The sequence below is a fragment of the Ammodytes marinus genome (genome assembly GCF_949987685.1).
Source record: "Ammodytes marinus genome assembly, chromosome: 16".
Classification (NCBI taxonomy): domain Eukaryota; kingdom Metazoa; phylum Chordata; class Actinopteri; order Uranoscopiformes; family Ammodytidae; genus Ammodytes; species Ammodytes marinus.
Genome location: NC_137220.1, coordinates 28,587,665 through 28,604,055, shown reverse-complemented (window position 1 = coordinate 28,604,055; position 16,391 = coordinate 28,587,665). Strand labels below are relative to the sequence as shown.

Below are 16,391 nucleotides of genomic sequence, written 5' to 3'. Positions count from 1 at the left end.
AATCAATCCGCTTCACCTCTTCATGTCTTGAGTTGTGTTAGCAAAACAGTAGCTCTGTGGCTAACAGCTGAGCCGGAGCCTTCAGTCAGCTGAAGCAGACAGTCCAGCGGGGCGAGCAGACTATTCCCCCGTTACTAGGTCGTATCCTTGGTCGTTCCTATTTACTGGCGTACTACTGGCCGCAGCTTGACATAATAACCGTTGCTACTGAGTGAGTTCCGACCGTGTAGCGGACTGTTTTTGGCTGTTAAAACAACATGTTGCTTCAATGAATTGCTTTATTTTTTGTAGTAGCCATGTAATAAGCGGGATAATGTATAGCGAACGGGTCACTTGCTAGAAATAAAGACCGACAAGCTGAAGCAGGAGCCCGACGCGCAGCTATACTTTATCCCTTACTTAGCCTAGCCTAGCTTTCCCATTGTACAACTTCTCCTGGGCAGAAATAGACTCATACACTCTGCAAAATGAAGCGCGGGGGTTTGGATTGAGCAACGGACCTCATGATCAACTAGATTATACGCCGTTCCTTTTATTTGGTGATTTTTACGGGACATCAGGCCACCGTGATTAATGTTAAACACACGTCCTTCAACTGCTAACATGGTCGCATGTTTAGAACGTAGGCTATGGAACGTCAAACGCCCCCCTGTTCCGCAACAACAAGCTGGAGCATTTAAACAGAGAGGCGGAACTGATTGTGTTGGGAATCTTACTACCCCCCGAGGTAGTAAAATTCCCGGAACAATCTCTCGCACCTTTCTTCCCTCGCAGGGCGGAGGGCCGAAAGGCCGGCATATTCCCGGCTTTCACTGGCTGTGTAAAAGGGGCTATCGTTAGTTGCAGCCCTACACATTTCCAACTTCTTCCACGGTTTTCTAGAAACAAGGGGTGGCACAACATCCCCACCGGCACAACTCAGGTCACTCTCCCCTATATATATATTATATCACAAAACAAGAATATTAAAAAAAAAATATATATATATGGCACAAGTGCTAAAACAAATGCTGTATAAACGGGATATAAAAACTATTAAGCCCCTGTGCCTAGATCTCCAACATGATATCCCAGTCTAGAACAGTTCTGCACAATGGAAAGACACGAAAGAAGAATTTGAAATGTCACAGGAGGAGGAGGAAGATGAGGAAGAGCACCTAAGCAGGAGGCTTGTTAAAGCACTGGATCTTCCCCCAGTCAACTCTCATCAGGCCAGCTGCCTACTGCGCTCATTAGCACAGACTCTTAAGGAGCTCCTAAAGACTTTGTGAAAAATGAACGCTCATTTGAGAGGTCGTTAATTTGCACTGTTATGCAAATTAGGTGGCAATTAAGCGATAGATCAGAAGTGCAGTGCCCATTTATAACAAGTGAACAAGCATTATGACAGTCAGATGGTGCTAGAGAGAGCCCAGTCTACATGCTTTGAACAGGTTGGATGTACCAGTTTAGTAAGGAATGCAATCACTGCGCCAATAACATGTGTGGCTGGCCAACATAACAATGTACCAGTAGTTTTATAGGAGGATATCCTTGATTAGCATTGCTAAACTGTCCCCCCCAAAAAACTCATTAGAAATAGATGGAAACACATGCTCGACATCCTTCCAGAAAATGTATTTATTCTGGATTAACAACAGTACTGCATTCAATTCATTCATCTACTGATGAGGAGCACCACTAGTTTAAAAAGGAACATTGGCTTCCCAGTATCTGTAATCACCTAAGGCATATGCATTTCTGATCATTTTGGGGTGGCTAGTAAACCCCCCCTCCCTCCACCAGCCTTGATGTTTCCATCCATTCCTCCCCTGCATTTATGACATGGTGTGGAATATACAAACATACTGTCTGGGACAGAAATGTGCAGTACTGCAGAGGGGTGGAAGGCTCCCATCAATTGTAATTAATCCTTAATTAGTCAGGAGTAGGAGGTAGGCTCCGACACTCTCCCACCCCACTGCCACCAAACTAATGCAACCCAGCTGAGACCAAATTTACATATCTTTAATTAAAGAGACGCAAGCTTCCTTTAAGAGCAAAGCCTAATAGCAGTGCGAGAGGCAATGACATGCTGAGAGGTAAGAGTCCACCATGTCAGTGTTCCACCACCAACATGGTGGCTCACTCCATTTCCTGCTTTCTTGTTGTTGAGCATAAAGTGATGGGGATTTATTGATCCAGAGTAAGCCCTCAGTGTTTTAAAATGACTCCTTGCCATGTCACACCGGATAATTTCATTTCAGCAGTGTCTCTCACCAGTATTTGTTTAACCACTTCCTGAGAGTTGCTAAAAAAAATTATTTAGTAAGTGATCCCACTGAAAAATGGCAGTAAAATAAATTGTAATCGCATTTTCTCTATAATTTCCTTTACTTGTTCTTAAACATTTTTAAAACAACCATCAATAGTTTCAACTATCAAGCAAATCCTTGATCAATGTTGACCATGGTTCTTGGTCTGGCATCAAAGTGTAAATTGTGTTAATTGACAAAATGGTCTGACCATGCAATCCAATACCACAATCCACAAACCCTCCTGTGAATGTTTGGACACTTCTCTGCTCTGTGGTCTAGCTACACTGAAGCACCTGAAATACTGAATGACAAGCACAGCCAAATCACAAGATCACGTTGCAGCATTATTAAAAGGTGAACAACTCCAACGAGCTTCTTCCCTCCTTCAACACACCGCAGACAGCAGTTTCCCTTGTCAATATACAGAAAGCCCAGTTCCTACAGGAATAACACCACGTGGGGAAACGGGTTGGCCCACACACCATTAGGCCGAGGCTGAAGGTTGGGGTGCCCTGCCTCCCCAGTTTGAGTTGGAGAGTGTGGGGGGTGGTGTGTCTGTCAGGGCCAGGGGTCTGTGTGATATTAGCCGTCTGCCAATCTGGCTTGGGGAATGGACACCGAGTAATTACTCCTGCTCTTACTGCCTCATCAATCTCCCTGTATCACTTCTGCACCTCCCACCCCCACCAACACACACTCCATCTCTTTCCCTTCTCTTCTGCAACGGAGCAGGGGGAAAGAAAAAGCCATTGAGTGACAGGACACCAGAAAACACAACAACCATTCCTGGAAAGCCAATGAGATAATCAAGAACCAATGCATAGTGAGAGCAAAGAAAGAACATGACTTTTTGCGATGGGATTTGACAAAGTGAAAGTTGGTGTGATTGTACAAAGGTGGATGGCCTTTCCTTATTTCAGAACCAAGTGATAGTTCAAATATAAATATGGGTTAAGTAAATTCACATAGGTTGCATTTCTAATACAAACTAGTTTTATCTCGTTTCTGCTTTGGCTTGAAAAGGCATGGTATGCCGTCCCTCGTAAAAATATAATAAGGGACCTCACACAGGCTCCTAACAACTCATAACATTTTAGGACTGTTTCTGTTGGGCTCTTTGTAAACTAATTATAATTAAGTTGCTTTAATGAGGCATGTGATTCACTAGACTTTATGTAGTGCACTTTGTCAAAGTCCGTGGCATACAAACATTTAAATCAATCTTGATACGCGTTGGTTTTTCCTAACAGAAAATGAGTGTTACTGAATGGTCAACACCAGTGTGTGATGTTTGGTCGCATGGTCTCTGACATATAAACATAAACAAATTCAAATTAGATTTCTAAAGGCTCTAAGAAAGTATGTGTTTATTCTGGCTGTGAATAAATGTGGCAACTATGTGTGACTCTCACTAGTGTTGTGAATGGTGTTTTAACAACTGCATTCACAATGTAATTGTTTGCTAGAATTGTATTGTAATGCATATAGGAGATTTCAGTGGTGTGAAATCCCAGGTACTGTGATAATTTGATTTAGGAACTAAGGGGCACTTTACACGACAACACGAAACGGTGCAAACGCGGAAAAGTTCCCGCGGTTGCACTATATCATTTACAGGAAAACAGCAAACGCAGGCATGAAACCGCAGGTTTTTGAGATCACCTCCCAGGGAGGATTTTTTGGAAAACTTAACGGTTTTGGTTTCCTGTAAACACCGAAACCATTTCCCCTGATAACGCTGACGTCACGGCTCCACCCTCACACATGCGTAGTCTATAACATTTGCTGTCAAAATAGCCACAACACAAGCGAGTTATAAAGTTAGAAGACAACATGAACGGTGTCTCCACGGCACCATCACTAGCCCCTTTTACACAGCCAGTGAAAGCCGGGAATATGCCGGCCTTTCGGCCCTCCGCCCAGCTGTATAAATGCGACAGTTGCGGAACGAGGGAAGAAAGGTGCGAGTGATCGTTCCGGGAATTTTACTACCTCGGGGGGTAGTAAGATTCCCGACACGATCAGTTCCGCCTCTCTGTTTAAATGCTCCAGCTTGTTGTTGCGGAACAGGGGGGCGTTTGACGTTCCATAGTCTACGTTCTAAACATGCGACCATGTTAGCAGTTGAAGGACGTGTGTTTAACATTAACCACGGCGGCCTGATGTCCCGTAAAAATCACCAAATAAAAGGAACGGTGTATAATCTAGCTGATCATAAGGTCCGTTGCTCAATCCAAACCCCCGCGCTTCATTTTGCAGAGTGTATGAGTCTATTTCTGCCCAGGAGAAGTTGCACAATGGAAAGCTAGGCTAGGCTAAGTAAGGGATAAAGTATAGCGAACGGGTCACTTGCTAGAAATAAAGACCGACAAGCTGAAGCAGGAGCCCGATGCGCAGCGGAGGGCTCTTGTTCAGCTTGAAGGTCGACCTAGTAACGGGGGAATAGTCTGCTCGCCCCGCTAGACTGTCTGCTTCAGCTGACTGAAGGCTCCGGCTCAGCTGTTAGCCACAGAGCTACTGTTTTGCTAACACATTCCGCCGCCGCTATTATTATCCTAAGTCTGAGCGTATATCCACACTTTATTTCTGTCTACAGTAACGTGACTTCACACACTGTGTGTATGTGTATGTCTGATTGGCAGATCGCTGCCCTCACAAAGAGACTCGCTCACAACCAACCTGTCACACACACACACACACACACACACACACACACACACACACACACACACACACACACACACACACACACACACACACACACACACACACACACACACACACACACACACACACACACACACACACACACACACACACACACACACACACACACACACACACACACACACACACGCGCGAAGCGGTCGGATTGATTTTGTCAGTTTGGTTAACAGTCCCAGTGATGTTGGACTCAGCACGTAGCGAGATCAACTGGCACATCGTGGGGACAGTAAAATACGGCCCTCTTACTGCAAGCTCCAGCACTTCTGCTCTAAATTCACCTGCCAGTGTTGTTGTAAAGCAGCTGACCGGCGCGGCGCTAAATGTTTACGTCACACCTGACGCTGTTTACAAGCACCTCTTTCATTCCGGACGCTGTGTAAAAGGGGCTACTGATGCGCCAGCAGGCCGGCGTTGCTTGGTTCTGTGTAAATAACACAGAAGCAAGCAAAGCCGGCATATTGGAGTGATGTTGTTCCGTCAATATGCCGCAATCTCTGTGTAAAAGGGGCTACTGTGATCAGCGGAGAGTGACGTGCAGGGCTAAAATATAGGCTAACACTCGCCAATTTAGTCCAAGCGATTACCGCAGTAAGTTATTGAGACCACCCGCCACTTTGGCTGGGGAAAGATTTGTGCTCTGCCTGTTTTTCTAGCTAAATAAACGTGTGTCACTTCTATATGCCAGGGACACGGCTTTCTCTACATTAAAAACACTATCAGCGTGCAGCGGTTAAGTTAGGCTACTGTTCAACAAAAGGAGCATTAAGGCTACGGCTTCACAGTAAAAGCATTTCACTGGCTAAACATTAATAGCATTTCACTGGACACACGTGAGTTGACTTTTATTTTGAAGTACGCCTAACAGGAAGGTATCCGCTCACGAAGCCCCTTCACTATCAGCAAGTCTTCTGTTTTTACGAGTTCAATGCGGTGAAATAAGAGGACAGAAAGCTTGTCTTTTACAATATTTGTAACCCCAAGCTTACACCAACCGCTTTATGAACATTAGTGGCATTAACTTTCGGTTACAGTAAGGTTTTATGCATCAAATTGTACCGGAAGAGCTATCTACTAGTCTGTGTCACCGCTGACTATTGGATTGGCATGGCTGCTACAGCGATTTCGGCCCGTTTCCTCTGAAAACATGTGTACGGGTGAAGATGTCAGATAAATTGTGTCTGAACGGGGTTTTTTTTTTTTTAAATCAAAAACTGGAAAACTGTCACGTTTTCACCGTGTAAAGTGCCCCTAATTGTTTTGAAAAACATTACAACCCTAATGCCCTGATTTAACATTTGTTGTTTGATGGTTTGGTTTAAAATGAGTGTGATAGTAGCGAACATTCAAAGAGAAGATTGATTTGGATGACCCTTACCCTCCAAAAAACACAGGGCTGCACTGGTGTTGGTATTTTGCTACAGGTTACAGGATAAATATCAACCACTTTAAGGCTTTATTGAGTCCAAAGACACTGCGTAGTGTTAGAGCTAGGATTTGAAAACTCAGCACAGTCATGTTATATCATCACAATCTAATTCATGTACATTTTTTACACAATCTACAATATACACAACAATCGACAGACAAAAAGGGAGGAAAAGTTACTTTGAATACATTAGAATGTTATGAATCATAACTCAAATTTAATTTGAGTTATGATTAATTTAATTTTAGTTATACCTTTTTTGCATTTATTGATAAACAGGATACGCTTAGCAGGAATAGTGCTAAAACATAAACCGGAGAGAGAGTTCATCGTTTGTTAAATCTCACTGTTCATCCGTCTTGTCAAAACATTAATAGGATGTGATGAGTTGTCAGCTGGCCACTTTTCCCATATACTATTTGAGTGCTTCTGGCAGGCTGAGATGTTGATGCTTGTAGGTGGTAAGAAAATAAGACACCTATATTATCCAACATAGATGTTAATCTCAGACAAGTTGAAAAACATTACAAGTCTTATTTTATTTTTTAATGGTTAACTAATTATTTGAACAATCAGGCTATGTATCCGCCCTCCAAACTCTGACTAACTGGCTGGCACAGAGAGAAGGGAGTTGGCCTGTGTTAGAGAACAAATAACTAGTGCCCCAGACACATTGTTAAGTCACTATCACAAGAGGGCACCTAACAAGGAAATCAACTGGCTCAAGTTATCATCAGACTTGCTACTGGCCATCAGGATGTCCTGGGAGGTAATCCCTCGTTGCTGAAGGATACCTGGCCATTGTAAATGGTAAGTATACACATACATATCATTAGAGTGGTGACTGGGACATTAACTTTTAATAGTAAGATCCTACAGAGTTCTTTATCTGACAGCTAAACAGAGGTGTTTCCCACGGCACCTGCTGCCCCCCTGAAATTCTCTTTTTTTTTTAATGTGTGCGATTTTTGTGCGAAATAACAACAGAAGTCATCTATCTACAGTCTCTCTCCATATAAAGCAGGTGCTATTTTATCCAATACAAATAAAAACGTATATATTATTTACGTAATTAATGTGCACGTAGTTGCTTTGCTGCTCTCTCCTCTGCTCCGTTTTGTGAAGTGCGGACGAGGATGCTAACGTTAGCTCTGCTGCTAGACATCCTATGTGGATCTCAATCAATGGACCAGAGGTGTCTGACTTCACATACCAGGAGGCAGTGGAAACTGCTTGAACGAACGCTACTGGAAAAGTTCTCAGCCAAAAATACAACAAAAAATACAAGACTATTTTTATTTTCATGAAAAAACCTGTCCAAAAATAAACAAGTGGGAATGTTCAGGCTTAAAGAAGAGGGACTTGAGCAGCATGACAGAACAGAGTGAGTGACAGATTGACTGGTGTCATGAGTAAATCACAAGGAATTCAGAAATGTAAGGAGAAACATGCCAAAACTAAATGAAAAACTTCTGAGAGTAACTGCAGTGGCTTGTGAGAGATTTTTGGCATAAGCTGTCCCATTGCACCAAGAGCTATTTTTACAGCAAATACCCATGAGAGAGAGAGGGAGAACAGAACTGAGTTCAAGCAGAGCCACTGGCTTTCAACTTTGATCATTTCCAGTCTCTCTTTAAGTGCTTTACATTCTTAAATAGAGTATTAACAATAATCAAATGCCATGCAGATGGAAGTCATGTTTGAAGTGAGTGCACATGACAACACATGCACCGTTGTAAAATGGGGGTGTTTAGGTGGGAGAGGGGTATTGGCATTAGTGCAGAACATTTCCTTTACAATGAAAACAATCTAACCAACTGCAGCACTCAGAGGAATTCACCTCCCATCCCCCACGCCATCCCCTCCTCCTCCAACACCACCATTACATTACCATATCAAAGCCCCAGTTCAGAGCAAGTCTTCCCTTTCAAGAATGGGAGCGAGGAGCAGGGAGGGAGGGGGAGAGGACAAGACCGAGGCAGCAGGAGTAGACCCAAGCGCCAGTTTGCTTTTATCCCTGTTCAGTGTGTGCGTACATGTGCAGCAGAGACAGAGTGTGTATGTGTGTGTGCTAACACAAGTGCATGTTTGCTGGTGAAAAAAAGGAGAGCAGAGACTCTGTGGAGATACTAGATGACTACTGATTGGGTCTTCCACAAGCGGCGCTGAAAAGAAGTCAATTCACATTCCACAAGCACATAATGGGGCCTGCAGGGGGTCCAATGGAGCAGCAGCCAAATGCCAAAGCAGGTACACACACAGTGCAGTCAGGAGGGCACTACATGGCAGATGGCCAACCACATCCAAAGATATCTATATGTGACGGTTGGCATATTCACCTCAAGCATCAATTTTATTGTTAACCAACCTCCCCATGTCTGTTTTTCTGCTCAGCTTACTGTATGAGTACTCACAGACCCTCTCTGTTTGCTGGGAGACTAAATGGGAAAATCAAAGTGAATGGCATTAGGGTAAATAAGACCACTGGTTGCCTGGGAAACAGTGTACCCTGCCCCACTCACTCACTCCAGCCCAGCCTTTACTTTTGTCTAATGACAGGAGAGAAAAAATACATTATTGACAGAGGGCCACTACAGGCAGCAGTGCGGTCTTTTTTCAAATTGTATTTGAAGAAGAGAGGTTTGCCGTTAGAAGATACGCAAGGCACGTGAAAGACAGAAAAGCATACAGAAAGAAAAACAACAGAGAGAGACTAAGGGAGAGGATTCAGAAACGCATCCCGTTCACACTACCATAAGCATCAATCTGCAATCCATCCATCCCAGGCCTGTTCCTTTTAACCACACTACAGTCTGGCAGATAGCTGATTCTCACAGCTAACAAGATGAGATCAAGCAGTGTGTTTAATCAGAATCATTTTATGAGTAAGAGAAAAGCTGGGATACAAACATAGGCATCATTTCCACAAGATCCTGGGTATTTGAAATTCCGCATTATTTGTTAAGGCAGTGTCAGAGTAGTTTTTCTTGCATGCATGTTGTGATTGGATCAAGGTACTGAATTGATGTGAATAGCAATATATTCCCAAAACAAATTTACCCCACACTGTTATATAGCCTTGTTTATTATATAGTTTTTCTTAATGCTTTTGTCATGGGTATACGCTCACCCAGGAACAACAGCTGGCGTGGTAAAAACACTACCGCTTTTAGTCAGACCCTACATGGTTCTAGATGTGGGTCTGGATCTCCAGGGTACTTGATCAGTAGGAAAAAAGACAACATAAGAGTTTGACTGTAAAGCAATAGCCCCTGCAGAGTTTTCCATGTGCCTGCTGTCGACTATAGCTGCGCTTGACCTATGTTGAGATCAGGTTGGTTTTTCTATTCTCATGATATAGATGTGATATGTTGTAGTAGTGGTCATTGTATAAGTATGTATTTCAATTTAGTCAACATTGATGAGCTATTCAACAAACTCTAAGAGCCTGACCATTTGTAACATTACTGTGTTCCATCACTTGAGATGGAAATTGACCAAAAATTTCAATCGTAACGTAACCAAGCTAAGTCAATTTCAACATTCAGGTATTCCAGGTCAAAATGGGGGGAGAAATACCAGCTGATAAATAATTATGTGCGAGTTCTGCTGTCTTACTCAAGTGTCAAAGTCACTGATCCGCTAACATTAGTTTGAGCAAGTCTGTGTGAAGTCTGGACAGTGGCCAAAAATAGGTTAAGTTTCCATCATTCCTCAGCCAAAACAACAAACAGTGACACATATTTAGACCCATCTTGAACCAAGGAATACACACACATGCAGCCAAATCAGTCTTGCAACCAATATAATCAATAGAGTTATCTGGAAGAACAATATGAATGTAAATGAAAAGTGGAGCAGAAGCACACTACATCAACACTAGGTTACAAGAGAACGAGTAGAGAGAGCAAACTCACCCGTCTTCTCTTTGATCTCACAGAGAACGCTGAAGAGAGCTGGCTTCATTCTGTGACAGTTCAGGGCATGCTTCCTGTAAGAGAGAAGAGGGAATAAGAGAGGGAGAGAGCCAGGAGGATTACGATAAACAGACCACCATCTCAAGCCATTCCATGTCCTCCCCCATAAAACAGGTAGAGGAGCTGAATGGTTTATGCATACAGCATTTCAAGAATGTAATGCAACACAAAAGGACAGAGCCACATTGTTGACAGGCATTTTATAATAGTAGCCTGCCTTTGTCACTTCAGGAAATATCCCTGATGCGTCGCTCTGACATAGGAAGAGTAATGTTGTCATTCTGATGCTTTACACTCTGGGACAGGTAACAATGCCAAACCTCAAGGTCATCATTACTGAGAGTTCATACACAGTAACCTAATGTCTAACTCTTACAGAGAGACTCATTCCATGAAAGTAGATGGTGAGTTGATAGAGAGGATTGGGATTAAGTTGCAATTTGCCATTTTAATTTAAATCAGAGCAGTTTTCTTTAATGGCAAACAGGCTAATGGCAATTAAAGGAGAAATGGCAAATTTTCTACAGTTCACCATTATCTTATCAGATCACCTTAGCTACAAAAATGTGCTACTAGTAATACACATCCATACAGATTACTTGTGTGTAAAAACGTGAAAAACTGTAGCAAATCCCCGATCCTAATATAAGACTGAATGATTTAGCACTAAAGTACTGACAGTTCACACCACTTGCATCAGAATGATGGGGAGCAATAGTGGCAGAGCACATGAGAATTGCTTTTTCACATTCAAAAACACTGGAAAAGGCACACATAACAAAAATCATGTAACTAAGCAAGCAATACATTATACTACACTAGCTAATAATACTCCACTATTGTTGAGATGTCACAGAGGTGTTGATTGACTATAGACATGAGCAGGCCAAAGTTTGCAGTGCTGTTGCAATATCTTAATTTAATTCTGTGCACCAGTTTTTAAAGAAACCTCCTGTACACAGAGCAAAGATGAGCATTTGATGTGTTCTATGGATAGTTTCACAAATCTCAAGAGGCATCTTTCCTTTGCAAAAAGAGGTTTAACTTTGCAAGGTCAACATTCTCTTAACGTTTAGATGAAACACATGATCAACAGCAGCATGAGGCCTTCGGTCTGGATGAACATGGATTGGAAAACATGAAACAAGAAAAACATGAAGATTCCCTGAAATGAAGCATTTATTTTCCAAATAACATTACCAACATTATAAAAACAACCACAGATGAATATGATTTGGCTACACCTGACCTCAACACCAATTCCAGTTGTGAATGTCCACTGCAGTATTATTGAGTCCACTGGGACAAGCACATAGTGCCCTACTGTATATGCCACCAAAGACTGCTGGATAGTTAGGCAGTATGATGTAAAGAGTTATGTATTTTGCGATAATTATGTAATTTTTCACTAATTCTGTCACTGCTGGATTTGAGTTGGGGGAGGGCTGCCTTCAGCATGGAGGGTATGAGCAGGAGGGGGAGAAGGAGGTGCTCATGCGGTCCTGTACTGACCTGTGCTGGAAGTTGAGTGGCAGGCCACCCCCTGCCATGCCCCCCCCTGCTCTCCCTCCCTCTGTGGGGTCGTCTGATCCACCCCAATGCGCCGGCGATTCCTCTGGCCAGCATCTGAACATATGGCGACAGGGTGAGAGGATGAGGGTGGATGGTGCGCTGGAAGTGTACTCTGCAACACCAAGTTCTAGCGCTGCCCTGACCACTCCCCATCCCAACACACTGCCACTCTGCACGACAAGGCCACCTCCAACAGTATGGACCAAAGGAAAGATTGATGTGTGGGTGATCAAAGTTAAGTATGATGTTGATAAAAACTGTACATTTAAAATCATATCAACCGCTATATATTAGCTGACCTATTTGTAACAACAGACCGCATGCAGTCCTGACATATAGTTATATGTGTTGGCCTTTTATCCGAGTTAAACCTGAGAATCAATTAGCAAACAGCATAGTTCCACTCACTGCAAGCTATAGTGCATCAGATAATGCTAAACACAGTCTGTTAAGATTAATATTTTATTATCAGAATATCATTTAGCGATGATTTACATTCTATACACAGGACCAAGGATCTGAGTTGTACACACACTTTGTATCAAGTCCACTGAACTGAATAGCCTGGGTTTTCTTGTGTGTAATAATCCTGCACATATATGGCATGGCGAGGACATGCTCCGAGTGGGTGTTAAGATCAATACTAGCACACAGCAAGGACACCTCTGGCACTTCCAAAGAAGCCACACCTTTAATTAGTTTTTCAGAATAGTCTGTTAATCTAAAAGTAGACCTGCTGATTTCCTACACTATAATTGGCCCATTAGATCCAAATAATTCTATACATATCACATACTATTCACCACAGTAAAACTTTTGTAAATGGTCAGTACAAATAATCAAGGGTAAAAAAGACAGGGAGAAGAGAAAACAATAAACTAAAATAAATAATCCAAAGCAAATATATTTGCATTTGTCCCTGAAATAAGGAGCGACGATGACGTCCTCAAACTTGTACTGAAGAAAAGGTAATAACCCAGTGTTCATAGGCTGCTGGTATAGCATCCTCCCTCCCCCTCACCACCATCTCATTAATAGAAACTCGATTTGCGGACAGCTGCACTCGCGTACACATTATAGGAGAATTGATTGCACCCAGCACACAATGAAAAGGATGAACACCAGGGAGGGAGGGAGTAAAAGAGGAGTGAATTAATTAAGAGAGCCAGGTGGTCAAATGTTGGGTGGAAAATCACTAGCTAATGACACATCACACTGTGGCCACAGGCTTGCAGTGGACGCTTGTCTATTGTTGAAATACTGACGCTTCATTTGAAAGTGACCTTATGCTCCTTGAGCCACATGGCAGATGAGTGTGGGTCAGTTGCTCCCTGCATTGCATACTCCCTGCAATAATGATAAGTCTAAAGATTCCTAACAGAAGCATTAGGAGAGGCGTCATGTGAATGAATGATTGCTGTCATGACAGACAGTACTGGGCTGTTAAATGGGACAATTGAGTAATCCTCCCTTATCTTAATTTATCCACTCATTAGCATTTCATTGACTAATGTTATTGACACTCATTTGATGTGGAGCAGCATTTTAGATACACGTCATATATAAGGCAAATCTTATTTGGCATAGTCTGATAAGTAATATCTGAAAGTTTGGCCAACATGACCAAAACATGAACCAATGGGAAGATAACAAAAACCCTTGAAGTATTAAGATTTTTTTTTCTTTATGTAGGGCCTTATAAATATCCCTACTGCTGAGTCCAAGTCAAACGACTATTTTTTATTTTACCCAAAATATTATTTCAATGCTAATACAGCCATGTTGTTAAGCATACGGCTATGAGCTTTTTGTACGACTAGCATTGCACAGACTCAATAGTAAGCACTTGATTGATAAACAAATAAAGTTTACCTTTATCGCCGTATAGGTGTGCATGTTTAAAAACTAGAATTAACAATAAAGCACTTGAGATTTGAAGTAACAAAGAACCTCCTTTCAAACTACATCAGCACTGTAATGTGGGACTTGGAAGTTATTCTGTAACTAAATACAGGCTATTGTTTTAGCAGCGTATTGCAATGAAACTTGAAGTCGCATTATTGTTGCGCTTAGGCTACACATTACCATAGGTGAGCGTTTGAGTCCTAAACTAAAATAAAACAAATACGACGTACTTTAGCATAGCTATCTTGTGTGGAAAATGGCTCTTCATCTGTCTTACCTGGCCTGTGCTTCGTCCAGGCTTTCGTCGGTGATGGCCATTATTTGCTGTAGGATATCCCCTATGTCTTGTTGAGGTTGACCGAGGGACTGCTGTTTCCTAACCGAGTCTGGGTCACCGACATCGGCTTGTGCTAGTCCACCGAGTCCGGCGAGACCCGTCATCATCCTGGTCTGGTCATCCATAGCCTACTTTCAAAGAAAACTCGCCGTTTTCCTCAGTCGAAGAATACACACAAATAGCTAGCCTGTTAGCTAGCCAGCAAAGTACTTTATACGACGAATCATACAACAATTCTTATTGCACCCGAAAGCAACGACTAGAAAATATTGAAGGGATTTTGTCGTAAAAAAAGATCGCACAAACACGCTTTAGATTCGCTTCTGTTTCCCCTCAAGTCAATAAAGGCGGCCAGGCTAACGTTAGCTAACCACCGAGTGAAAAGCAGCTAGGTTAGTAGCTGTAGCCCAGCAGAAAAGCAGCAGGAACACACATGCACAGACTGTGTGAGCTTGCCAACAGCGCCTCGCACATTTTTCGCTCCCAAAAAAAACGAAAAAATAGAAGCACACTCTAGTCAAAAAATAAAACTCGCCAATCCACAAAAGAATAAGACGCGAATACAGCCACTAAGCTTTCGGACCGTCTAGCTCAAATCAAACATCTTCTACCAAAACAGAGTACGGTTTGCCATCGTTATTAACGTCGCACCAGTAGCCTATGTGTGGTGTTCTGTGCTGCGCGAGCGGTGTGCGTCGCATTGACCATTGAACTCGTAGCATGGCTGACATGGAGCTGACGGGTGGGTCAGTCAGTGGACCACTGAAGAAGAGGCTGCTACTGATGTGGATACATTTATTCTGGTGTAGGGAAGGTAACAATGCGTAACATGTGCAGTATTAAACACAAAGTCATATGGACCTTACAACAGCATTATTCCTGCAGGTGACAAGATGCTCCTTGTGTAGCCCTATGGCTTTTACAAAAGGTTAGCCCTCACGTCATCACCATTGCTGGCCCTATAATAACTGTTTAAAGCAACATTTCTCATAAGGTATCACTTACCATCCAGAAGGCGTTTCTAAACAAAACTTTTGAATTCATGTCTTTTTTTTGTTGCTTAAATGATGGTATCTGAGCTTATAAGAACGTTATGAAAAATCTACAAATTGTGTAATACCAAGAAGCTTCTGATTGTGTTATGTTTATGTTATGTTTTAAATATGTGTTTGCATTTAAAAAGCTGCTACTAGTCTTAATTCTTCTGTTAAACAGAATAAAAACAAGAAAAGTAAGGCAAGGCAAGACAATTTTATTTATAGAGCACATTTCAGGCACAGGGCCACTCAAGGTGCTTCACAGGGTTAAAATCAAATAAAGAATACAAATACAAAAAAAAGGAACAAATTTAAAACATGGATAAAAATACAACATTTAAATAAAAGAATTAAAACATTTTACCAAAAAAAAAAAAAAGAGTAGCCTATTGAAAATGATTTTGTTCCTTTGAGTCTGTGTTTTTTAATAAGTTGAGCCTTAAAGCCGAGTGGGCAAATTGTGAGCGAGAAAAATATTCAATAACAAAGCAAAATAGTCCAAGCTAAGAATATGATTCTGTCCTAACCCCCTATGAATGAAACATCCCATCGCTTTCCAGTATGAAAATGTTGACAGCACAGATTGAAAATAAGTGTCCTTGTTTTTTGCAAACTGGGCAATTCTGCTGTAGTTTATCACTCAGATCTGGGAGACAGCTTCCCAAGACGAATGGCTGGCTGAATGGATGTGGAGGAGAGCTGCAGCCAGCCCTGCTGTACTGAGAACAGATGATGGGTGTGCATGTGAGAGTAGTAGTGAACTGCCAATGGTTTATGCTGACTCTCCACACATCCATCTAATACAATCTGAAGCTAATCAATCTAAAGTTAGAGACAACAAAAATAGAGAATACAGTAAACCTAAACAGTAATTGTTCTTTGCATGTGCATATAGAACAAGTCAAAATGTAGGTTTCTTATAGGTTATACCAATCAGTGGATTTTATCCTATCAAAATGAACCCCTACAAGCCCTGCATCTATAAGCAAACTATTCATGTATGTATGTAATATCAAAAAGAACTCTCCTTTTGGTTATTTGTAATAATAGTCTACTAACGCACCCGGATAACCGTGTCACACCCAGGGCACCTTTATCCCAATATGCACTGCA

At 42.1% G+C, this 16,391-nt stretch overlaps 1 protein-coding gene across 3 annotated transcripts in view; it reads right to left on the bottom strand.

The window, feature by feature from the left end:
* The window catches only part of pbx4 (pre-B-cell leukemia transcription factor 4), a 41,787-nt gene extending 26,901 nt beyond the window's left edge, over positions 1–14,886 (bottom strand). For 2 of the 3 annotated variants that reach the window (XM_080043932.1, XM_080043931.1), the window contains exons 1-2: positions 14,182–14,886; positions 10,368–10,441 (exon numbers count right to left, since the gene is read on the bottom strand). In XM_080043932.1, the coding sequence (XP_079900058.1) occupies positions 10,368–10,441; positions 14,182–14,366 (259 nt within the window). In that variant the 5' untranslated portion in view covers positions 14,367–14,886. Of the gene's footprint in view, positions 1–10,367; positions 10,442–11,939; positions 12,054–14,181 lie in introns of all 3 variants that reach the window. The other variant, XM_080043930.1, reaches the window with a different exon arrangement.
* Positions 14,887–16,391: the final 1,505 nt, after the last annotated feature.